The 23349-nt window shown below is 29.1% G+C and overlaps 6 protein-coding genes across 6 annotated transcripts; 2 read left to right on the plus strand and 4 right to left on the minus strand.

Moving 5' to 3' along the window:
* The first annotated feature begins 27 nt into the window (after positions 1–27).
* LOC103577835 (sodium/potassium-transporting ATPase subunit beta-2) lies at positions 28–2544 on the plus strand. Its single transcript, XM_008558665.3, has 6 exons — positions 28–192; positions 254–442; positions 1355–1593; positions 1649–1744; positions 1808–1973; positions 2031–2544. The coding sequence occupies exons 1-6, from the start codon at positions 66–68 to the stop codon at positions 2126–2128; spliced, it is 915 nt and encodes a 304-aa protein (XP_008556887.3). The 5' UTR covers positions 28–65; the 3' UTR covers positions 2129–2544.
* LOC103577836 (sodium/potassium-transporting ATPase subunit beta-2-like) lies at positions 2444–4271 on the plus strand. Its single transcript, XM_008558668.3, has 5 exons — positions 2444–2594; positions 3152–3409; positions 3465–3652; positions 3717–3990; positions 4053–4271. Exons 1-5 carry the CDS (start codon positions 2444–2446, stop codon positions 4157–4159), a joined length of 978 nt encoding a protein of 325 aa, XP_008556890.1. The 3' UTR covers positions 4160–4271.
* Positions 4272–4359: 88 nt separating this feature from the next.
* On the minus strand, positions 4360–6806 carry LOC103577832 (sodium/potassium-transporting ATPase subunit beta-2). The gene is made up of 6 exons (XM_008558657.3): positions 6377–6806; positions 5822–5962; positions 5634–5753; positions 5391–5572; positions 4632–4911; positions 4360–4568 (listed from the first exon to the last, which is right to left on the minus strand). Exons 1-6 carry the CDS (start codon positions 6531–6533, stop codon positions 4465–4467), a joined length of 984 nt encoding a protein of 327 aa, XP_008556879.1. The 5' UTR covers positions 6534–6806; the 3' UTR covers positions 4360–4464.
* A 1965-nt stretch (positions 6807–8771) lies between these two features.
* Positions 8772–11160, minus strand: LOC103577831 (sodium/potassium-transporting ATPase subunit beta-2). The gene is made up of 5 exons (XM_008558656.2): positions 10855–11160; positions 9852–10112; positions 9576–9778; positions 9236–9515; positions 8772–9167 (listed from the first exon to the last, which is right to left on the minus strand). The coding sequence occupies exons 1-5, from the start codon at positions 10985–10987 to the stop codon at positions 9064–9066; spliced, it is 981 nt and encodes a 326-aa protein (XP_008556878.1). The 5' UTR covers positions 10988–11160; the 3' UTR covers positions 8772–9063.
* A 1327-nt stretch (positions 11161–12487) lies between these two features.
* Positions 12488–17068, minus strand: LOC103577830 (myb-like protein J). The gene is made up of 5 exons (XM_008558655.2): positions 16556–17068; positions 15117–16497; positions 14886–15053; positions 13601–14825; positions 12488–13541 (listed from the first exon to the last, which is right to left on the minus strand). The coding sequence occupies exons 1-5, from the start codon at positions 16600–16602 to the stop codon at positions 13480–13482; spliced, it is 2883 nt and encodes a 960-aa protein (XP_008556877.1). The 5' UTR covers positions 16603–17068; the 3' UTR covers positions 12488–13479.
* Positions 17069–18527: 1459 nt separating this feature from the next.
* On the minus strand, positions 18528–23073 carry LOC103577829 (uncharacterized). Its single transcript, XM_008558654.3, has 4 exons — positions 22842–23073; positions 19848–22781; positions 19701–19780; positions 18528–19632 (listed from the first exon to the last, which is right to left on the minus strand). Exons 1-4 carry the CDS (start codon positions 22959–22961, stop codon positions 18603–18605), a joined length of 4164 nt encoding a protein of 1387 aa, XP_008556876.1. The 5' UTR covers positions 22962–23073; the 3' UTR covers positions 18528–18602.
* Positions 23074–23349: the final 276 nt, after the last annotated feature.

The raw sequence follows: 23349 nt of genomic DNA on the forward strand, positions 1-23349 counted from the left end.
ATTACGCGCGATTTTCAAGTGACAGTTGCAGCGGCTCTGACATGTCTAATTAAATAATAATAATTATGCATGATGAAGCTTATTATCAGAGACGTATACCGAGAAGAGATCTAGGAAGTTGGAATAATTTTTTGAGATTTATTTGGGACAATGAAAGGCGCGCGTTTTTAAATCGGACATTTAATGAATGGGGTAATTATAATTATTAATATTTAATTTATAATTTTAATATTTATAATATGTAAAATAATAGGTCAGTTGGGATTATTTTATTTATGCTTCTACGGAGTATTATTTTCAATTTTTGTGTTGCAACTGTGGATTAGTTTTAAAAATATTGGATTTGATCGTCCGTACGTCCAGCATTCGTATGAAAAATCAATTGAATCTAGATTAATATATTACCAACCTCTTAATCGTGATTTACATACACAGAATCCAGGTAATTGTCATTTTTATTTCCCGTCAGAATTACAACAGTAGTTTGAGCCTCCAAAGCCTCAGTTCTTTTGATGTTGGACTTGCCGCTGTAATATGTTATTCAAGTCCTAGATTTCCTAAAAGTATGAAGAAGTAAATCACCTTTTTAAAATGGTATTTTAACCCTCCATGGCCTACCATTTATTTTAAAATGGTATTCAAGTCCTCAGTACCCTAAAGGAAGCGCATGGAGGACTTAATCACCTTTTTGAAAAGATGTTTTGTCCCTCCGAGGCCAAGCATACTTTTAATCTGTAACTTCGAATGACCTCAATTCTTTAGCATGATATTGTTATAATAATATTTGCGTTCTAAATACATAAAGATAATTCTAACTGATCGTGAGCATCCGAGTAGCAGCAAGTTAGGTCTTGCTTTCGAATCCCGGCAGCGGCAGATTTTTTTTAAATTTCTTCGGCAGTTTCTGTCATCCAATACATCACTCGTATTTATTGTTCGCATAAAATAATTAATTAATCATATACTAATAAGTCAAAGGCTCTAATTATTCAATTAGAATTTCGAATGACAGTACTATTCTATTCGAACGCTCACTTGTATAACTCGAGCTATTATTAATATTTTAAATTTTATAATTTTTTAACTCACAACAAAACATTTATTACTAAGAAATTATTTTTTTAATTTTAAAATTTCAAATTTTTTTCGATCATGCTGGCCATTTCTAGCTTCTTAACTAATTGTACGCGATCCGATGATGGTCCCGATCTATAAATTTAGACTCTGGAGGCTTATTTAACCTTTTTAAAAAGATTATTTAAACCTCCTTACCCTCATGTAGGATTTAGAGGCTCAAATCTGCTATTTAATTTTGACGGGTTATTATTATAATTAAATTAAAAAAAAAAATCAGGTCTAGGATTTGTACCAAACATTCATATTTCCGTGGCGCCAATAATTTGGATAAACAAAAATAAAAAATCAAAAGCTCAACGTTACATCAAAGAGATTGATAATTTTTTGAATTCATACCGCAGTAAAAAATATAAAAATTCATCTCTCTATTTTGACATAAACTTACTGGGAGAATGTTCCATTTCACCATACGGATATTTTGAAAATAAACCATGCGTTTATTTAAAACTAAATAAGGTATTTACAATAAATAAATATTTAAATAATAATAATAAGTAATTATAATTATTAGAGATTTGAATGGGCACCAATTTATTACAATAAAACGTCAGAACTACCGGAATACATGCCGTCGACATTGAAAACACTTGTGCGGTCTACTTCTCAGGTACAATTTGAATTATAACAAATAATAATAATAATAATAATAAATAATAAATAATTTATTTAGCCTTATATTTGGGTATCTTGTACCGGAGTGACAAATTTCGACAATCAACACATGGGAGTTATTAATTATCTTCCGGTTGCTGGTTTACCTGTAAACTATTTTCCTTTCACCGGACACCCAAATTACTTGTCACCCGTGGTAGCATTAATATTTAATAATCTTACTGGTAATGTATGATCATTAAAATAATGATAACAAATAATCAATAAGTATTTAATTACAGGGAATAGATTGATAACAATAAAATGTGACATGTGGGCTTACAATATTGACCAAAGCAATCCATTGTATTTTCAAATATTTAATGAAGATGATAAATAAATAAATTTATTGTAGAGTGGTATGCTCTTGTGTTATTGGAATTTGATATAAGTGTGTTGTATGTTAGCATGTTAGTTTGGTCTTTGGTGTCTGGTGGGGAAGGGACTAAAATAAAGGTAGAGGAAATGAATAAGATTGTAGATTGTAGTGAGTAGAGCAGACAAGAGTATACAAGAGCAACAGTCGTGGGCAGTAATCATTACATTTAATAGACAGCAGTCGAGTGAAAGAATTTAAATAACCAGAGATACTTAATCATTATTTTTTATTTTATTTATCATCATCACTCGTGCTCACGAGTTTGTGTTTTTAAAAATGAGTCGTATAAATAATAATGGAAAAGTTGATGGATATACTGATGATTACATGAGAATTCCAGTAATTGAAAGCAAATATACTAAATTCAAAAAATTTTTTTATAATCCTGAAAAGAAAAAAGTGTTAGGAAAAAATAGAAAACAATGGGGTAAATATTTTAATTCATTCATTTTTATATATATATATATATATATGTTATATTTATATTTTATCTATTTTCTATGCGCTATCTATTTGTGATACTCATTATCACTCAGTATAACTAACACACAGTTATTATTATTATTTTTAAAATTACTTTCATGATTTCGTTTCAAGGATTTGTCCTTGTCTTCGTTATATTTTACAAAAAAAAAGAAAACTCATATTTAAATCAAACTCTTACATAAAAAAAAGTTTTTTTTATCTCTGATAAAACTTTACGATCTCGTGATAAGTTAACACACTTTTTTTTCTTTACTTTTCCTCATTAGCTGTCTTGCGTGTTGTGTAATGCAATTAAAATGACACAACTTCTATTATATTACTTGTTTTTTTCTTTTTTGTTTAACATTAAATGAATAATAATAATAATAATAACCAGTAATGACGTATATGTGATAATTATTCAAAATACATTAATAAAGTTCACGTGACTCGTATATTTAGAGTACTGGAATACTGCCATAATTTAATATATTTATAGAATAATAATTTTTTTTTTAGGCATTACTGGTCTTTTTTATCTGTGCTTCCTCAGTGCATTGGCAGCATTATTTGCAGCATGCATGGCAAGTTTCATGGCAACGATACGTAAAGATAGGCCAAGATGGACACTTGATCAAAGTTTGATAGGATCAAGTCCAGGATTAGGATTTAGACCAATATCAGAAAATCCACATGAATTATCATTAATTTTTTACAAGTCAACTAATCAAACTCAGAGAGAAATTTGGATTAATCGACTTGATGATTATCTTAAAAGTAAGTCTTAAAAAAATAAAAAAATTATAAATAATAATAATTATTATTTTGATAGATTATATAAATAAATCTAGTCTATCGAATGGTGGAATAAATCATCAGGTATGTAGCTATGAATTTCCAAATTTGAAAGATAATCATGTATGTGATGTTAATTTACTAAAAGACTTTGGAAATTGTACGTCTGAAAAACAATATGGATACAATAATTCATCTCCATGTATTTTTATTAAATTAAATAAGGTAATTAATTTATTTTATCTAGTGAATTTAATTTATGTGATAATTATTATTATTATTGTATTAGATATTTGACTGGGTACCAGATTATTATCAACCGTCAGAATTACCAGATGATATGCCAGCGGATCTTGTAAAACACATTAAATCATATAGCAATAAATCGGAATTAAATACTGTGTGGGTTAGTTGTCAAGGCGAAGAAGCTGAAGACAGAGAATCACTGGGGCCAATTAAATATTATCCTGAAATACGAGGATTTCCTGGTTACTATTATCCTTATAAAAATATACCTGGTTATCTAAGTCCGCTTGTTGCTGTTAAATTCGAACGACCTGAGCGTAAGTTATTTTAATTTTATAAAATTTTAAAATATAAAATAATTTTAATTATTTTTAAACAGGAAATAAAATAATAAATGTGGAATGTCGTGCGTGGGCTAAAAATATTAAATTCCATCAACGACAAAAACTTGGTATGGTTCATTTTGAATTACGAATTGATGATTGATCTGTTTAGATAATTATTTATTATTTATTAATATAAACGGTATCAGGGATTAAATATGTCAATTAAATAATGTACTTACATTTTTAATTTATAAATTTATTAATATATATATATTTGTTAAAAACCATAACTTACGTATGTGCAATTTTTGTTAATTTCATAAAATTATAAAACATATTTTTCAAATTTTAAAATATCAGATCCATTTTTTTCATAAATGCTTATGTAAAATTAATAATTAAATTTTGCGAATTGTCATGTCGCATTTGAGATTCATTATTTTTTAAAAAAAATTTGTAATAATTTTAGTCAATTAAAAGTTCAAAGTGAACTGATCCTATTTTATCATTACGATTATGTTTTATATTTCTTGCCCAAGCTTTGCACTCAACGTTAATAAGAATTCCAGCTGTAAATAAAATAAAAGATTAAATTAAATTTAATAATAAATAATTTAAATAAAATAAATTACTTTTTGGTCTTTCGAAATGAACGGCAACCAATGGGCTGAGATAACCGACAGTATTTTCATAAGGATAGTAGTATCCTGGGAATCCTTGCTGCGGAATGTATTTAACTGGTCCAATATTTTCTTCATCTGCTGGATTTTCTCCTTGACAAGACACCCAGATAGTATTTAATTGTTTTGATTGACGTACAGTTAAGTTACCAATTATTGTTTTTAAATCACGGGGCATTTTATCCGGCAGTTGGTTAACTGATGTATAGTACTCTGGTTTCCAGCCATAAATCTAAATTTTATTTAAGTTAAATAAAATAATAAAATAAATTTTTAAAAAAAAGTATTAATTAAGGACTAAATTTTTGCCTTAATTTCGAATTAATGGTTAAAATGTTTGGCATTACGGTGAAAATATTGGTCTTATAAAAAAAGTTTTCAAATAAAAGTTGTAGGAAATTTAATTTTCGAAAAAAAATGTCTCTTTTGATTTTTTTATACGACCAATATTTTCAACGTAATTCTAAAATTAAGATTCATAATAAATGATTCAAATTTTTGATAATTATGAAAATCTCAATTTTAAAATTACGGTTTTCCTATTAGTCTTATGAAAAAATTGTAAGAGAAATTTTTTATAGAAAATTAAATTTTCTACAACTTTTGTTTGAAAAATTTTTTTATACGACCAATATTTTCAGCGTAATTCCAAAATTTGACAGCATCAATTTTTAAATAAAAGGAAAAATCCTGGCCCTGGTAATAATTTACCTTATTAAGTTTTATAAAAACACAAGGACCAGATTTATGATAGCCAAAGAAATTTTCTTGGGTACATGGATGCCATTGTCGTACATTTACAATACAAACTTGTTCAGGACTTGGTAATTTATGATAATCACAATCTGTTGTTGATGCACCTCGACCAGCAGTCGATCCCAATTTCTTGTAATCTATACAATATATTTATTTAAATATTTAAATTATATAAAATATTTAAAATATATAAATTACCCTCTAGAAAATCAGTCAATTCATTAACCCAGTGCTTGTAATTTTCTGGATCTGTTCCCTTGAACCAAATCAAAGTACTCTCAACATTGGACGATGGTGGCATCGGTCTAAATCCCAGACCTGGATTAAATAAAATAAATTAAAGGAAACCCAATAAAATAAAATAAAATAAAATAAAATGTAAATACCTGGATTTGTTCCAATAATTGAACTATCTAATTGCCATTTAGGTATTCTCATATCAAGTGTTTGGAAAAAAAACCAAAAACAAATTGCTACCAATGCAGCAAGTACTCCATAAAATATCAAATAAAATAATCCAACTTTTCCTGTAAATTAAATTTATAAACACACACACTTTATATCACTTTACTTATTGTTACAATTTATAAAAAGATTAATACTATGCCCTCTAACAACTGGAGCAATTCAATTACATAAAATGATTATTCAATGTTGTGCCAAGGTTATCATCAACATCCCGCTTTGTAAAATTAAACCAACATATTAAATAACCTTTTATATCTAATATATCTATATATCTTTAAAATATATATATATAATTTAATATTAATTGAAGGAAATTGTAACAATTGTCCCGTATGCATCGTTATCGTCATCATAATCATTTGACAATAAAAAAATTAAAGAAATAAAATAATTATAATGTTTGGTAATTAGTGCTGATGATGATTCATGCAAGGTGAAGTTTATTTAAGCGAAATATTAAAATGTTTAGTTACCCCAACTGCTGGGTGTCCTGCCCATTATAGCTCCAGTTTCTTTGTTGTAAAAAAAATTTTTAAATGATTGACGTGCTGATATTTCTGGAGGTTTTTCATAAGGATTCATTGACTCCTCCTTAACTCCTAAATCTTTTTTGCTGTCCTTAGCCACCATTGTAATGTAAATACCTATCACTTTTTAAAATTATTTAAATAATTTTCCACGTTTTTTTTATTTAAATTTAAAATAACAAACACAAGAGTCCACTACTCCTGGTGGACTGCTAGAGAATAGACAAGTTTTGATAATTTTAGTTGGCGTCCTCGGTTCTCAGTGATCCAGTAATCCAGTCATAAGCACATCAGCATACAAAAGTTACATGCTATCTATTATTGTTCCCCTTCTCTTCAACTTCCATGCTTTTAAACTTATAGACTTCTCGCTCCCACTCTTTTAACTTACAGGCTAACGCCCTCTTCTTCTCTCTTTACTTCTCTATAATTTTCTATTCATTCTCTCTTACTCCCTCTTTTTTATCCCCATTACACATCAAACTATACATTTAAATATATACGTATAATTCTTCAGGTATAATAACTCAAGTACTATACTTTCTACCTGAATTTTCGATCCATACACACCTTTTTCATCAAATATTTTGTCACAACAAATTCACTGATAAATTATTTTTAAATTATCCTAAAGTTATGTTTTTAAACAATAAATTATAAAAAAAAATATTTCAAAAAATTGCACCTGTAGTTTTTTAAATTTTCTCCATGTGCATATTTTTTTTTTTTTTTTTTTAAATTGTTTGAAAATAAAGTTCAAAAATTATTAATTGGCTGTTAACTTGTGATACTGAAATCAGCCGGCGTCTAATAATTTTTGAATTTTTTAAAAAAACGATAAATTACAAAAAAAAAATTCTTCAAAAAATTGTACTTGTAGTTTTTTAAATTTTCTACATGTGCATATTTTTATTATATTTTTTTCTTCAAATTTAATCGTTCAAAAAAAAAATAAAAAAATTTTGAATTATCTGAAATTTTAAAAAACGCGCGAACTATTTTTTGAATTTTAAATTTTCGGCGCCATTTATTTTCATAATCAATTACAGAAAAAAAAAAAAAAAAAATGAAAATAATTTAAAAAATAAATCCAACTAAAACTGGTTATCACCTCATATATATATATATAATATAACTTATATGAGTCAGACCAAAAATGCAGTCTCTTTTAAAGCAATTGACTACATCCTGCCTAGTATATGCTGGTTATATATCACCATTTTATCATCATCATCATCATCATCAAACCCGTGACAATGAAATCTAATTGTCATCGAGGTAACACATAAATTATAATTACAATATATATTTTTTAAATTTATTTATTTAATTTAAATATTTTTAAAACCAATTTTTGACATTTTGATTTTTATTATTTGTTAATTATTATTCCGCAATTAATATTTTTATAAACCAATTACATTGTAACAATATTATTATTATTTTTTAAAAATTTAATCATTAATTTTAAATTATAACAATTGTTATAAATTTTTGAAATTTAGCAACTGTAGTATAATAATATTCATCTATTTATCATACAATAATTTATTATTATTTTTTAAATATTAATAGCAATTAATCAAGCAATTATATTATTAAATGCTTGGACATTGCACGCTTCGTTTTATTAACAATCACAATAAATAATAATAATAATAATAAATTAATTTAACAATAATTTTTTTTTTTATTATCATAATAATAATCACGATCTGAGTACTTGATTACCGTAGGATTGCTAATTATATTTTTTAAATTTTAATCGACTAAGCCTTAAATATTTACCGCCAGATGGCTACTCCATTTATTTTTCTCACACTCAGTAATTTATTTTTTATCGATTATATAAACTCAAGGAAATAATATAATTATTATTATTATGAACTGTTGGTACTGTCGATTATTATTATTATTATTATTATTATTATTATTATTGCAACCCTACTTTTTTTAACTACATTATTATACACTAATTACGTAATATATCTATATAATGTATTTTTAAAAACACACATTTAATACTAAATTTAATTAAATATATTTAGTACATTGCGCAAATAATTATTTATATAATTAATAATTAAAATTAAATTCACAGATACAACATTATAAAAGCGTGATGAATCATCAGCAATTATACTTTTATTTTTAAATTTCAAATCTAATTACTATAAATGAATATTATTATTATCATTAATATTATTCTTATTCTTACTCTTATTGTTATCATTATTATTATTATAATTATTATTATTATTATTATTATTATTATTATTATTATTATTATTATTATTATTATTATTATATTGATAAATCTCTAGTAGATTGTGATGGAAACATCAAATAAGTACAAAAAATTTTTAAATTAATTTCAAATATTATTTTATATTTTTTTTTGTTCAACCATTCTCTTGCTAATAATTTTGTGCATTATTATTTTAAATAATACGTAAATAATAATGATAATAATTATTGTTGACTTGGATAATGAACATCATGAGTTTATTAAATTTAAGAGAAAGAGAATGATTGTTTTTTATATATTTTTTTTTTTAAATTAAAGTTTAAGTTGCCGATGACAGCAAAATTACTGAGATAAATAAATTATTTTTAAAAATTTTGTTATTAATTTAATCTATCATGAGCTCAAAGTGGACGGAGCCACGTCGATCTACCCGATCGTGAATAATGTTTCGAGCCCATGCTTTACATTCAATGTTGATAAGTACGTTACCTATAATTATTAAATATAAAAAAATTTAAATAAAAAAAAAAATATAAATAATAATTAAAATTACTTACGTTTTGGTGATTCAAACCATACGGCGACGAGTGGACTGAGATATCCAGCATTATTTGTGTACGGGAAATAGAAACCAGGGAATCCAGATCGTGGCTTGTATTGTATAGGTCCAATATTTTCAATATCCGCTGGATTTTCGCCTTCACAAGATACCCAGATTGTCTGCAACTCCTCGGGGTTGCGTATTTTGGCTCCTTTTATACGATTCTTCAGGTCATTTGGCATATTTGCTGGAAGATTATCTGTGTCATTGTAAAATTGTGGCTGCCACCCAAATATCTGCAACAATTTAATAAATAATTATTATTTTTACAGATCCAATTAATCATGAAAACTTACTTTGTTGAGCTTGAGGAATATGCAAGGCTGGTAATCCGGGTACATGTACTGTTTAGGTCCAGTGCAGGGTGTAAACTTTTCTAGGTCAACTTCGCAGGCTTTTCCAGGTCCTGGAGGTTTTCCGTAGTCGCAGTGAACACGATTTTCCATTATTTGCTGGACTCCAGCTACTCCAGTGCTGCCTGGTTTCGGTGGTTGGTATTCTAAATAAAATAAAAATAAAAATAAAAATAAAATTTGTTTCAGAAGAAAAAAAAAAAAAAGGAAAGTTTGTACCTTCCAAAAACTTGTCAATAGCATTGCTCCAGTTTTCATAATTTCCTTTGTTACTGGCTTTGTACCAAATAAGAGTACTTTCAACATTACTCGTGGGTGGCATTGGTCTGAAACCCAGTCCCGGATTGTCTCCAATCAATGATTTATCCATTTGCCATTTAGGTGCTCTGTGATCAAGAGTCTGATAGAAAACAGCCAGCATGGCTCCAAAAAATCCCGACAATACTCCATAAAATATTACGTAAAACAGCAATATCTTGGCTGAAATAATATAACGGCATACATTTCATACATATATACGACTGTTAATTGGGTTAAATTGTTTCAATGGATGAATAATAGCAGAAAACAATTAATAAAGATCACAGATCAAAATTATGTCAATTCACTTAATCGATCAGATACTTGTCATATTTTATATTTTCATACTATTCATTTGCATCAATTAATATATTCATATAAATTAACACCCGATAATTATCGCGCTCCATATATTATATAACATTAAACATTAAAGATAATTTTTAAATTAATTTAGCGTTTCAAATGTCTACCCAGTTATATATATATGAGGGCGGGTATAAAAAGGGGGGTACGATCAATGTCTTGCTATATATATAGAATATATCTATATATATATATCTTTTCTTCGCGTAATGGTCTCATTTCTTTTTCATTAAATATTTTAAATATAAATAAATTAATAAGAAAGAGAAATTTTTTTCTTTTTTTCTTTTTTTCTTTTCTTCTTTAAATCAACCCTTAGAAATTTTCTAGCCAATTGTCTGACTATTGATTTCTTGATATTTCCGGTTTATATACGTCATAGAAGAGTTAATTATTAATTAAAAAAGTTATTTAATGGAAAAAAAAAGTGGGTGAGTGGGTGGGGTGGGAGGGGGATGATTTTTTATGGAGAAAACGCCCGAGTATTGAGCGTTGCTGAGGAGAATATTGATTATACTTAAATATACATATAAATATGAAGATAAATGTAACTTACCCCAACTGGAACCAGTTCGGCCAAGAAATTGTCCAGTTTCGGAGTTCCACAGGAAAGTACTGAAAGCTTCCCATTTGCCGAGTTTCGGTGGTGGAGTATAATATTGAGAGTCAATTTTCGACTTGTCTTCCATTCTATGTCTATTTAAAATAAAATAGTTTTTCACTGGAGTTAATTTAAAATTTTAGTCTGAAGAGGAACCAACGGTAGCTGCAGACAAAGACGCAGTGAGAGGTATTACTGGGAATGATAGTGGACGCGAAAAGACCAGGGGGATGAATATTGAGCGATCTTAGCAGACCCCAGTCCCAGTTTTTCCATCGGGGGAAGAAAATGCGCAATCGCAGTAAACACACATTTACACACTGACTTAATATAACATCGATATGATTGTCAGTTTCAATAATCCCCTACTGCGCAAGAGTATAGCAAACCTTATTTAACTATTTACTCTTTATTTTTACATATCTATTTATTTTAATATCTATAAATATACATATATATTTGTATTATTTTTAAGGGACCTTTGAATTTTTTTTTATTTTTAAATACAGTATTTTGTACAAGCAGTCGATTATAATCTTTAAGAAGTCGTAACTTTTAGAATAATTGAGATTAAGGGCCGTTCTTGGGCTCATTTTAAAGCTTAGACCTTTAGGAACAAACTTTGTTAATAGTTTATGAGTCTACTGTCAGTAGTTTTTGAAATATTAATTACTTAAGACAGTCTCTTTTGTCGGGACAAAAAAGAAAAATTTTTAATTTTTAGTTTCATATTTTTCAAAAGTCATAACTTTGAAACCAATAAAAATTGAAGGTCGTTCTCGGGCTCATTTTAAAGCTTAGACCTTTAGGAACAAATTTTGTTAATGGTTTATGAGTCTACAGTCAGTAGTTTTTGAAATATTTATTTTTTAAGACAATCACATTTGTTGGGACAAAAATAAAAAATTTTAAATTTAAACTTAAAAATTCATAACTTTTAAATCAATGAAAATCGAAGGTCGTTCTTGGTCTCATTTTAAAGCTCAGACCTTTAGGAACAAATTTTGTTAATGGTTTATGAGTCTACAGTCAGTAGTTTTCAAAATATTAATCATTTAAGACAATAACTTTTGTCGGGAAAAAAAAGAAAAATTTTAAATTTTTTCGTTTCATCTTTTAAAAGTCATAACTTTGCAACCAATAAAAATTGAAAGTCGTTCTTGGGCTCATGTTGAAGCTTAGACTTTTGTCTACAATTTTTATTTTTAGTTTATTAAATTTTGATCAATAGATTTCGAGATATCGATCTATATAGATCAAGCTAAAATTTGACAGCAAAAATTTGAGTTCATTTAAATTTAAAATTTAAAAAATTCGTAACTTTCAAACTACTAGAGATTAAAAGTCAGTGTAGGCCTTGAAGCTTTGACTTTTTACTAAAAATTTTATTTATATCTCATTGGTCTACGATAAATATTTTCCAAGATATTTAAATTTTCTAGTAAAAAATCATAATAAGTTTTTTTTTTTTTTTTTTTTTTTTTTTTTTTTTTTTTTTTTTTTTCAAATTATATTTTAAAACACTAAAGATTTAATGAGTAATAAAAAAATACATACTGTAGTTTTTAATAAATATTTTATTACACAAGATTAAAATATTTTGTAAATTTCAAATCCGCACAGATAACAGAGTCTACAAATCTATTGCAATACATCACAATTTTTTTTATTTTTTTAAATTTATTATTATATATATATATATTGTTATATTGCAAATATATGTATGTACATACAATACATTATAAATTTTTAAAATTTATTTATCTGTACATTCTGCTGGATAATTTTTATAATTTTTTTTTTTATACACGTCAATTATTTTTACATACTCGCGATTTAAAAAAAGATCCGATTTAAAAAAAGAAAAAAGAAAGCTTGTTAATAATAAAAAAAAAAACTTGATTATGCAGACTTAAAAATGCAAAAAAATTAATATCAAGTCGATCAAAAAGTAAATACAAATTTTAGTAAAAAAAAGGGCCAATTTAAATCCGATAAAAAAAATTGTTTTAAAATTTTGCGAAGAAAAAATAACAAGTCACTCGGCCATTAACGTAAATTCGTTGCAATCGTTTACAAATCCAAAGCACTCAACACACTAAATAATAATAATTAATGATTAAGATTAAAGCCGACAAAATTATCGGAAAAAAAAAAAAAAATAATAATCAAGTCTAATTACAAACTTGAATGATAGTACGATAAATAATGAGCAATTATATCAATACTTTTTTTTTTATTTTTTGTTTTGTTGTTTTTTTGTTTTTTTTTTTTTTTTTTTTCTACCACTATTATTATTATTTTTAAAATTTACAGATCGTTAGTAGCTGATTTATAATACAAATTAATTGGCAGGTTCTGAGATACTGTTCTCTTAAAAATAAATCGTATATATATATAAACGATAGTCACGCCCATTTATCTATTAAGACACAATCTAAATTTAAAATTTAACAAAAAAAAAAAAAAACAAAATAAAAGCTTACCCCCTAACACTTGTAACACACTCGTGATGATTAATATTTTATAATAATAATAATAATTTATATTATTAAAAGATTAGAGAGGTCAATTAAGTGATTATTCATCATTGGGACAGTCTGTAGATTGTTTGGGTATCGTGAAATCCAATCGATATTGAGCTGAAATAAAAAATTAATATTAATAATTATAACAATTAATTTAAATAATAAATAATTACCTCGCCTGGTAAGATCTTCCATTGTTTGTTCCTTGCAATCGACAGCGAGATGACTGTTGCTGCCACAATTGTAGCATGAAATTTTTTGATGATGACCAATTGGTATAAGACCTGTTACTATTCCTGGTGGTGGCAGTGGAGGTGGTGGTGGTGGTGTACCTGGTTGTGGATACTGATAAATTAATTCACCATTTTGTTGAAAACCCTGTGGTGTTGTTGGTTGAAATCCTGGTGCCATTGTTACAGTTGGTCGTGAATAAATAGTATGGGAATAATTTGTTGAATATATATTTGTATTATTTAATGGTAATCTTGGTGTTGTACCAGGAAAATGATGATTACCATGTGGTAAAAATGTTATTGGATGATTTCCCGTTGATGGAAATCCTGGTATATGTTGCTGCTGCTGCTGTTGTTGTTGTGGTGGTGGTGTTGATAGATTAATTGATGACGGTAATGGTATTGGAGCTGGTGATACTGAACAAGTTGAATTATTAGTTACTCCATTTATCATTTGATTTTTCTGTCTCATTTGATTTTTTTTCATACTTCGTGCCCGGTCATTATTAATTTGCTGCTGCTGCTGCTGTTGTTGAATACCTGAAGTATTTTGCCGAGATAATGCAACTGTTGAATAAGACAATACTGAAGTACCAGGTGTCTGTTCACTGGTATTTGATGTTGCAGTAACTGTTGTTGTTGTTGTTACTGATGTATTTTCATTAATTACAGTACTGGTTGCTATCAATGTCGAGTTGCCAGACCAAGCTGCCGGTGGTGTACCTGGTGGTGATCTACTACCAGTACTACCATCTGAACTACTGCTCTGCGAACAATGACGACTACTGTCTGCGTCTAATCGCAATGCTTGTAATTGTGCTACGCAGTACATGTGTTGTGCATTGCACCTGGGATACCGATTTTGCATCCCGACGGTTGTTGTAGCAGCAGCAGCAGGAACAGTAAGACAAGCATAGCAGGGATTTTGAGTCGCGTACACTGAAGGCGGTGGAAAAACAGACAGCTGCTGGTTTGGATCCATCGGCGGTGGCTGCATTGTCTGGTAACGTCTGATGCTAGTGATATTTGCAAGATGGCTGTGGTGATGGTGATGATGGTGGTGATGATGATGAATTGACTGATGGAAATCTTGAAAAAATGGTAACGCTGGTCCAGGAATTTTTGGACTATAAAATTCATTGACTTCTTGCTGCTGCTGTGCAACCTAAAATAATTTATTAATTCATTAATTTATTATTATTAATTAGAGTTTATTATAATTAACCTCATCAGTTTGTTCAGCTGCCGGATAATTATCAATTTTATTTTTTTCCATTTGATTTTGGCCGTTTGTTGAACTGGAACTTTGAGGACGTATAATATTTCTAAGCTGTCCTACTGCATTTTGTGTCAGACCAATTTCTCTGAGTTCTTCGTCGCTTATTCTTCTTATCTGTTAATAAAAAAAAGAAATTTCACTATAAAAATTTATCAACTTAAAATATAATATTTTTACCTCTTCCATTGAATAATTTTGTAGACAGGCTTTATAATTAGGCATTTCTTTGCCAAGTGTTTCACGTAAAGTGTCATTATTTATTGCTGGAGCAGTACCAGTGATTGATGTTGAAGGTGATCTCAATTTAGCTGGTGGATTATTATTATTATTATTATTATTTTTAATTGATGAAGTTGAAGATGTGGTACTGGTACTTGTGCTGGTGCTGGTAGTGAGACTGTTGTGACGTGAATATGCACCAGAAGTTGGTGTAGTCATTGGAGTAACAGGAACTGAAGGAATAGATCTTGATGCAGATTGATTTGATGACGTAACGTTTCTTGGTGTAGTACTGGTTGTGTTTGTTTGATTAGCATTAGATGTACGTTCTTCAATAGACCAAGAACGCATGCTGCGACGACCTGGTGAATCACTGCGACTTGGAGGTGATCTTGAAGGAGGCGGTGGATGATTTGAAACCGGTGAAGATGGACGACTGACCAGTGGGGATGCAGGATAAACAATCATATCACCGCTAGGTGCTACGGTGTGATACATCATTTGATGATGGTGATGGTGATGGTGATTATTTCCAATCATCATTGGAGTTTGTCCAGTCCAGGGTCCTATTGAATTTATTGCTGGGAATCCCAAGTGAAGATACTGAGCTGGATTATGATTTTGCGGGTGATTTATCATTTGTTCTGCTGGTGGCAAACAAAGTCCTGGTGGTGGTGGTGGCATTGACATATTTGGTGGGATTCCCCCAGCTACCATTGGATTACCACGAAATATATCAGCATAGTGTTGTTGCTGTTGCTGTTGTTGTTGTTGTATCGGTGGTGGCATCATACCAGGCATGCCCCCAACATCTAATCCTTGATCACACAAACGTTCATTCGATCCACAAGCTCCAAAGCCTGGTTTATACCCAGTATTTATTTGCTTGGCATTAATACGTGCTTCCTCTTCCTCTTGTAATTTCAAAAATATATTACCAAATGTTGTTTTCTGATCGTAACTAAAAGCCGGATGATTTAATGCCATTGTATACAAAAGAATTAATTCTTCAAGTGGTTCGTCCTGATTAGCCAATGAATTGGCCATTTCTTGGGTGTCAAAATTAGCAAGACTTTTATAAAATGTCTTGGCACACTCATAATTGCATCCATGAAGCAAAGCTACGTAAAGAACCAGCTTGCGTCGAGCACGTGTGTCAGTGACACCACCGAGATTTGCAAGTTCTGCTAAATCAGCAGGATTATTAGCATGGTGCTCAGTGTCACGCAAATCATTGTAGTCACGTTTGCCCCGATCTTCAATACAAGTACCCAGATACCGAACTTCAAATGGTAGGCACATATTTAATAATGTGCACATGATATCGATTCTCTTATGACTGAAAATTTAAAAAAAATTAATTTAATTGTAAAATAAAGTTTTAAATATTGAATTACCTGGACAAGTTTCCAAACCATGACACGACATTCTCTTTACACACCATTGCCAGACAACATTGATACTCACTTAATCCGAGGATAATTATTTAAACGCAAAAACGCGTTTAATAGATAATTATTATTTTTAAGTGATGATGATTATGGTGATCAGAGACTATCAGAAATATGACTGTCGTTGATTCGATACTTGTATAATTAACAATTTATATATATTTAATATCAATATTTAAAACAATTAAATTTATTTTAAAATTAAACACTCGATAAATTACTGGCTATGGACGTATTACGACCATCACCTTCAAGCTTCAAGATATACACTAGTGGGGATCCAAAAAATAATAATAAAATAAACACCTAAAGTATTGTCTGGTAATTTTATACTCCAATCAACATTAATAATACTTTAAAGTTATTAGTAAATAAATAATTCATTAATTAGCATACGTACTTAATAATAAATAACAATTATTTTTCAAGTCGCGAAATTCGTATGCTAAATACCGTAATAATGGCCATTTTTATAAATCCGCTACTCATGTAGCCGCGAATTTTTTTTTTTAAATTCAAACTTGAAAACGCGCCTTTACTTTTTTTTTAATTTTCCGGCAACGGAATTTATTTTTGAATTTTTTTAATTTTTAAGTATTTAAATAATTATTTAACACTAAGTTTGATTTAAAATTGGTTTGAAGATACAAATACTTGTAATTATTTATCAATTTTTTAAAAAGATCTATTTATTTGATTGTAGAGCCGTAGCTTCCTGAGGATCATCAAAAAATCTTATAAAAAATACATGTGTATTAAGATTTAAAATAAAATTTTCAGACGCACCATAAAAAAGCTTCTTTTTAGTGAAGAAATAAATGGGAATTTTGTTTCTTCTTTTTAAAACAATAACACCTCAGGATGATCACTTCTTGATACAATCTCATTAAATATGGAGATTAAAGAAAAACATCATAGGATCAATTTTGTAGGAAATTAAATTCTTGACAAAAAAGGTCATATTTATTTTTTTTTATAAAATGTGTATTTATGAAGAAATTTTAAATAAAACTTTTTTAGATCTTATCAACTGAGCGTTTTAAGGGTTTTAAGAATTAAAAATTTAGAAAATAACATTTTTTAAATATATAGAAACTATAGCAAGCATTTATTATTGATATGTTACGAGTTATAAACTTTTCTATATGTTAAAAAAAAAAAAAACGTTATTTTTAACATCCGTAATCTTTAAAATGCTCACTTGATAAAATCTAAAGAAGTTTTTTTAAAAATATCTTCATAAATACATATTTTATAAAAAAAATTAATATGACCTTTTTTGTCAAGAATTTAATTTCCTATAAAATTGTTCCTATAACTTTTTCTTTTAATTTGCATATTTCATGAGATATTTTTAAAAAACCGTGATTGTATCAAGAAGTGATCATCCTGAAGCGTGTTCTTTTTTTAAAAAGAAAAACAAAATTCCCCAGGTATTTTTTCACTAAAAAGAAGCTTTTTATGGGGCATCAGAAAATTTAATTTTTACATCTAATGTGTACACTTTACAGTTTTAAACAAAAAGATTAATTATTAATATTCAAAAAATGACTAAAACAAGCAATCTCGAATTCTATAAAAATTTGTATTGTCGTTCTGGCGGTAAAAAATTCCATGAATTAAAAACAAATTTTCATATATTGTTGATCTACATTTTTATATTTTTAAGTAATCCCGCCTAATATTTCTTCTACGTAACAAAACAGATAGAAATAATTTTGATTTAAATAATTGATCAAAGTTCAAATCAATTTTTTGTAAAATAAGCAAGCAATAAAAAAGTCTCTCCCCGTTTTTAATTTTAATTGACATGTTCAAACTTAGCAATTTTATAAATTAATCTAATACACGCATTCAGTTTTTTTGTAATATTAGTAAAAGTTGCAGCACAATAATAAAAAATTTGAAAAAAAAAAAATGATTTTTATACAATAGATTTTATTAATTCGATGTCTATATAAATTGATATAAAAAATAATAATTGATTATTAAGTCAAGTCTTGAGGTAGACTGATAAATTTGTTGCAATGACACTGTCGCTGTGGTCAGGTAAACTAAAACCACCAGTGGAAGTTGTGCTAGTGGTTGTCGTTGAACTTGATTTTTCACTTAATGAATAAAAATTCGGAATGTTTGGTGTTGATGTACGCGCCTTCATCAGCACTGTTTTTTCAGTACTTTTATTTGTCGTAGTTTCTTTTATTGAAATTGATGAAACATCACTGAATCCTGGCAGAGTCCAATTAGTTGCTAAATTACCGTTGACTAATGATTTTTTAAATGGTGATTTAACTCGTTTCAAAGCAATTGTTATGTCGGAATTTGATGAGGAACTTAACGCACTTGCTTGTTGAGTTTTTCGTGCTATGGGAATCAGCCAAGCAAGACCTAGACCCATCAAATAATCTTCCATTTTCTCTGGTGGTGATCCAATGTCTGTTTCTGATACTGATACTGGAGTGCTCAAAATATCTGATATACCAGAAAAACCTGAAAAACTGTGAGAGCTACTTGTTGCCGTTGTCGTTGTTGTTGTTGTTGTTGCTGATGTTATTTTATCACTTTTTATATTCTCAATGGAATTTCTTGTGCTACAATTTATTAAAATTGAATCTGATTCTTTATTTGAATTTGTAATTTTATTAAACGGTACCACTGATTTATTATCATGCCCGTCAGGTGTTAAAATATTTGAAGTTGGAATACTCAGAATACCAAGCGATGACGATGATGATGTTATATTATTTTCACCTGATAGCTTTTCATTTGATGATTTTTTTTCTAATTCTTTCTCAGAGTCTTTGAACGACTGATCTAAATTTTCAGAAATACCAAAATTATTTTTAGTATTTAAATCATTACCATTAACCGGACGATTTTGCGGCGTATTAGCCGACTGAGATAAAACTCTTATCAATTTTCCCGGGCTCCTTACACTCCTCTGACTTTGGTTTCCAGTATCCGGAGTATCTAGTTCTTCAATTGTTGATAACTCATGCTGTTGCACTGGTCTTGTAGGAAATCTTAATAAAAAAAAAAATATATATATATATAAAATATTTTTAATTAAATTAATTAATAATATAAATACCTAATGTGGGCTTCTACGTCATGTTCATTCTCCATTGGAACTTTTGGTAAATCAGCAAGCATTCGAACAAAATCATTTCCCTGTTGAATAATTCATAAATTAAGTCATCAAAAAATTAAAAAAAAAATAATAAAATTCCAAAATTACCTCTTTGGGTGGTTTTTTGAATCCCTCAACTTGTTTGCTCTGCTCCAAAATTTCTTGAGATAATTTAGCAACCATATTGTCATCATTATAACCAGATTTACCATCTTTTGATTGTTTTAATTTTTTAAATTTACTTAGATCGTAATTTACCGGTTCATTGCTGATTATTTTAGGCTTTGCTTTTATTTTTTGTTGACCAGGTGAAGTTACTGGAGTAGTAGATTCAAATACAGAATTTGAATTAAGAGTTTCACGTACCGTTGAACTTATTTTTGATTGAATATTCCTAACGGCATTTGTCATCTGCTTGATGTTACGTAAATCAGTTGAAAAATTATCCTCAGCTTGGTTACGATTCTGGTCAATAAGAGCATCCAGTTTATTTATTTTTTTAATGCATTTCTCTTGTTCAACTTCATAGTCAGAGAGATTAACTGGCTCTTGAGACAATTTACGTTGATGACAATTGGCGCTACTACATGGACAATCTGACATACGACTTATCAATGACAGAGTGTTGTCATCAGTATCAACTTGATCATTGAACTCTAAAATTTTAGCAATACGTTCAGGACAGGGTATATTTGATGGTACGTTCATTATTCTAGGTGATGGAGTCTCTGGCGTCGAGACCGGTGATATATTTAAGGCTGAAAATTTATTTCTAATACTGTCATTGGTTGACAAGTCCAGTAGTTCAAGTATCGATGTAATATTACTGAGAACAGATAAATTTGAACTTGGTTTTATTGCCGCTAGACTTGCGTACGATGAAGAAGCTTGTGAATTATTTTCATAAACAATATTTTGTTTTACTTGTTCATATTTTTTTTTTTTATTTTTATGCTGACGGTAATTTCGTTTGTTGTCATTAATATCTAGAGAGTCTTGAGAACTTGAATCTTGACGCAGTGACGGACTAGTGGCACGAGAAGCTGCTGCTGAATATGACAACTCTTTGGTAGGAGATCCAACTCCACTGGACGGTAATGGACGAATTTTCGGAGATGGATCTTTGCTCTTGGATGGTGGTGAGCTCACCTGGATTTTACCATTTCCTACATTTATGACAATGCTACGACGTGACAGATCGCTGTTGCTCGGCGTGTCTGGATGAGTAATAATTGTAACGATCGGCTCGACGTACTCGAGTTTCTCCGACGTATTCGCTGGATCGGTAATATTTTTTTGGTTTGACGATCTCTCTGGCGATATTTCAACTTGGATACTCTTGTCTTTGCCTTCTTCTTCATGCCTAGATGTCTGGACAGCTATTTCATTTCTATCCGAAGCTTTGACTTTTTTATTTATTTTGTCTTTTCGTAATTTTATTTTTTTATCCGATGCGTCGGATAAATTTATGACTTGAATTTCAGGTGAAGCTCTTCTTGGTGGTATTGGTTCTGGTTCTGGTACTGGTTCTGGTACTGGTTCTGGTTCTGGTTTTGACAATTGATCAGTCGAATCTCCAGCAGTTTTACTTTTATTACTGATGTTATTAAAAAGTGGAATCATGCTGGCGTCAAAAATATCATTCGGCAAAGAATCGCCAAATTCTAACAGCAACAATTTTTTTTGTCTCTCAACTTTTTCCAACATTTCAAAAATTTGTTCATCACGTGATAATTCTTTGTGTCTCACTTGAGTATGCGGATCAGAAACGGGAAGTTCCCAAGATGCTAGAACTGGAGACTTTGAAGTTTTTTTATTACGCGGCAAAGTTATTATTTTTTCCGGTACTTGATTCTGTCTTGGATCCGGTAAAATCTCATCCAAGTCATGATCCATCAGCTTCTGTCTTGCTTTCTCGATTCTTTTGCTTCTCAATTCAGCTTCAGCTTTCCCACGATCTCGTTCCCGATACTCATTGGATTTTCGTATCTCAGCGTCATTTATTTTCGAAGCTTTTAATTTTTTTTCTTCCCGCGACAAAGTGTCTAAATTTTTAATTAAATTATTGTAATCACGTTTAACTTTTTCTCGGAGCAAAGCGTCAGCACCACGTCGTCTAGATTTATTAACATTATCATTACTCTGTGTAATTACTTTTTTTGCAACTTCCCTAGCAGCATCTTGAGCATTCAATTCACCTTCAACGCTAATTATTTTTTCAACAACATTTGAATTGTCACGAATGACTGGAGTTTTACTTCTAGAACTGGTTGTTGGTCTGGTAGTAGATTTAGTAGTTGGTATTGATGTAGTTTGTGGAGGAATGTCGGAAAAATATGAAGAATCATCACTGACCGATGTGGTACTGACTAAATCAACATGATCATGTCGCTGACGATAATCATCAGGATTGTATTTAAAATCACTTGGCTTTGAGTAAATACAAGTGCAACAATCAGCACAGAGACATTCATTTCGGATATTATCAGCTGGTTGACTAAAATCATCTTCTGATCTTGATGTGTCCTGCTGTTCTTGATGTATCTCAACGATAACTTGCTGCGGGGATTTTACTCTGGTTTTAACTGGTGATTTTTTAACTTTACGTTTTTTAGCTGAAGTTACTGGGGGATCACGAATTACTTTAGCCGGCAGATTTGAAATAATAGCAGACCTTACATTTTCAACCTCACGGACTTTTTTCAATCGTTGATGCTGTTTGGCAGCAGCGGAAGGTTCATTTCTTTTATGATTCATCAGCTGACTAGCTTCCTTGGCACGTTCAGCAGCCGCAACATTATTTCTATATTTTTCAGCCTCCAAAATAACTTGAGACTGGGGCTGGATCATCGCGGAATCATGGGCTAATCCAATATTATCCATTTCATCTTGATACCACTGGTGTATTTCATTTATTTTTTTGTTGTGCATACGCCGGAGCTCAGAATCTTTATTTTTTTCCAACTGATCCAATTCTTTGCGCGCGATATCTTTCGTGCGCTCTAATAAATTACTTGATATGTCTTTTGACTGCTGTCTCACCTTAAATAAATTTAATAAAATTAAATTTTTAAATAATAATTATTGTGTTAAATAATTTACCTGCTCAATACGTAACCTCCGTCGACGTTCACGTTCGAATTTTTTTATTTGCTCACGATCTGACAGCAAACTTTTTTCTCGACGTACACATACTGGATTAACTGTCACATAAACAGACATTTTAATAAATTATCTATACATTTGTTATTATTAATTTATTTAATTAATAAATAAATATATATTTATATATATAACAACAAAACAACGGTTAGATTTTTTATCTATATCTGACATAAAATGGCGGCGGAATAAAAACCCAGCGACATTATTTTTAATTTATTATCTTAATTAACTAGAATTTTTAAATTAATTTTTTTTTTTTTTAAAACTTTTTTTTATTTATTTTAATTACGCCATTTTTAATAACAAAATAAAATTATTTAAAACTAATTTCGAATTGTCGGTAAATTATCATAAGATTTTTTTTTTTTTTTTTTTTAAATTAAAATTATAAATATATGAAAAATATATAAATTTATAATTTATATAAATTATTAATAATTAAAAT

The sequence above is a fragment of the Microplitis demolitor genome, chromosome 10 (genome assembly GCF_026212275.2).
Source record: "Microplitis demolitor isolate Queensland-Clemson2020A chromosome 10, iyMicDemo2.1a, whole genome shotgun sequence".
In the NCBI taxonomy this organism is placed as follows: Eukaryota; Metazoa; Arthropoda; class Insecta; order Hymenoptera; family Braconidae; genus Microplitis; species Microplitis demolitor.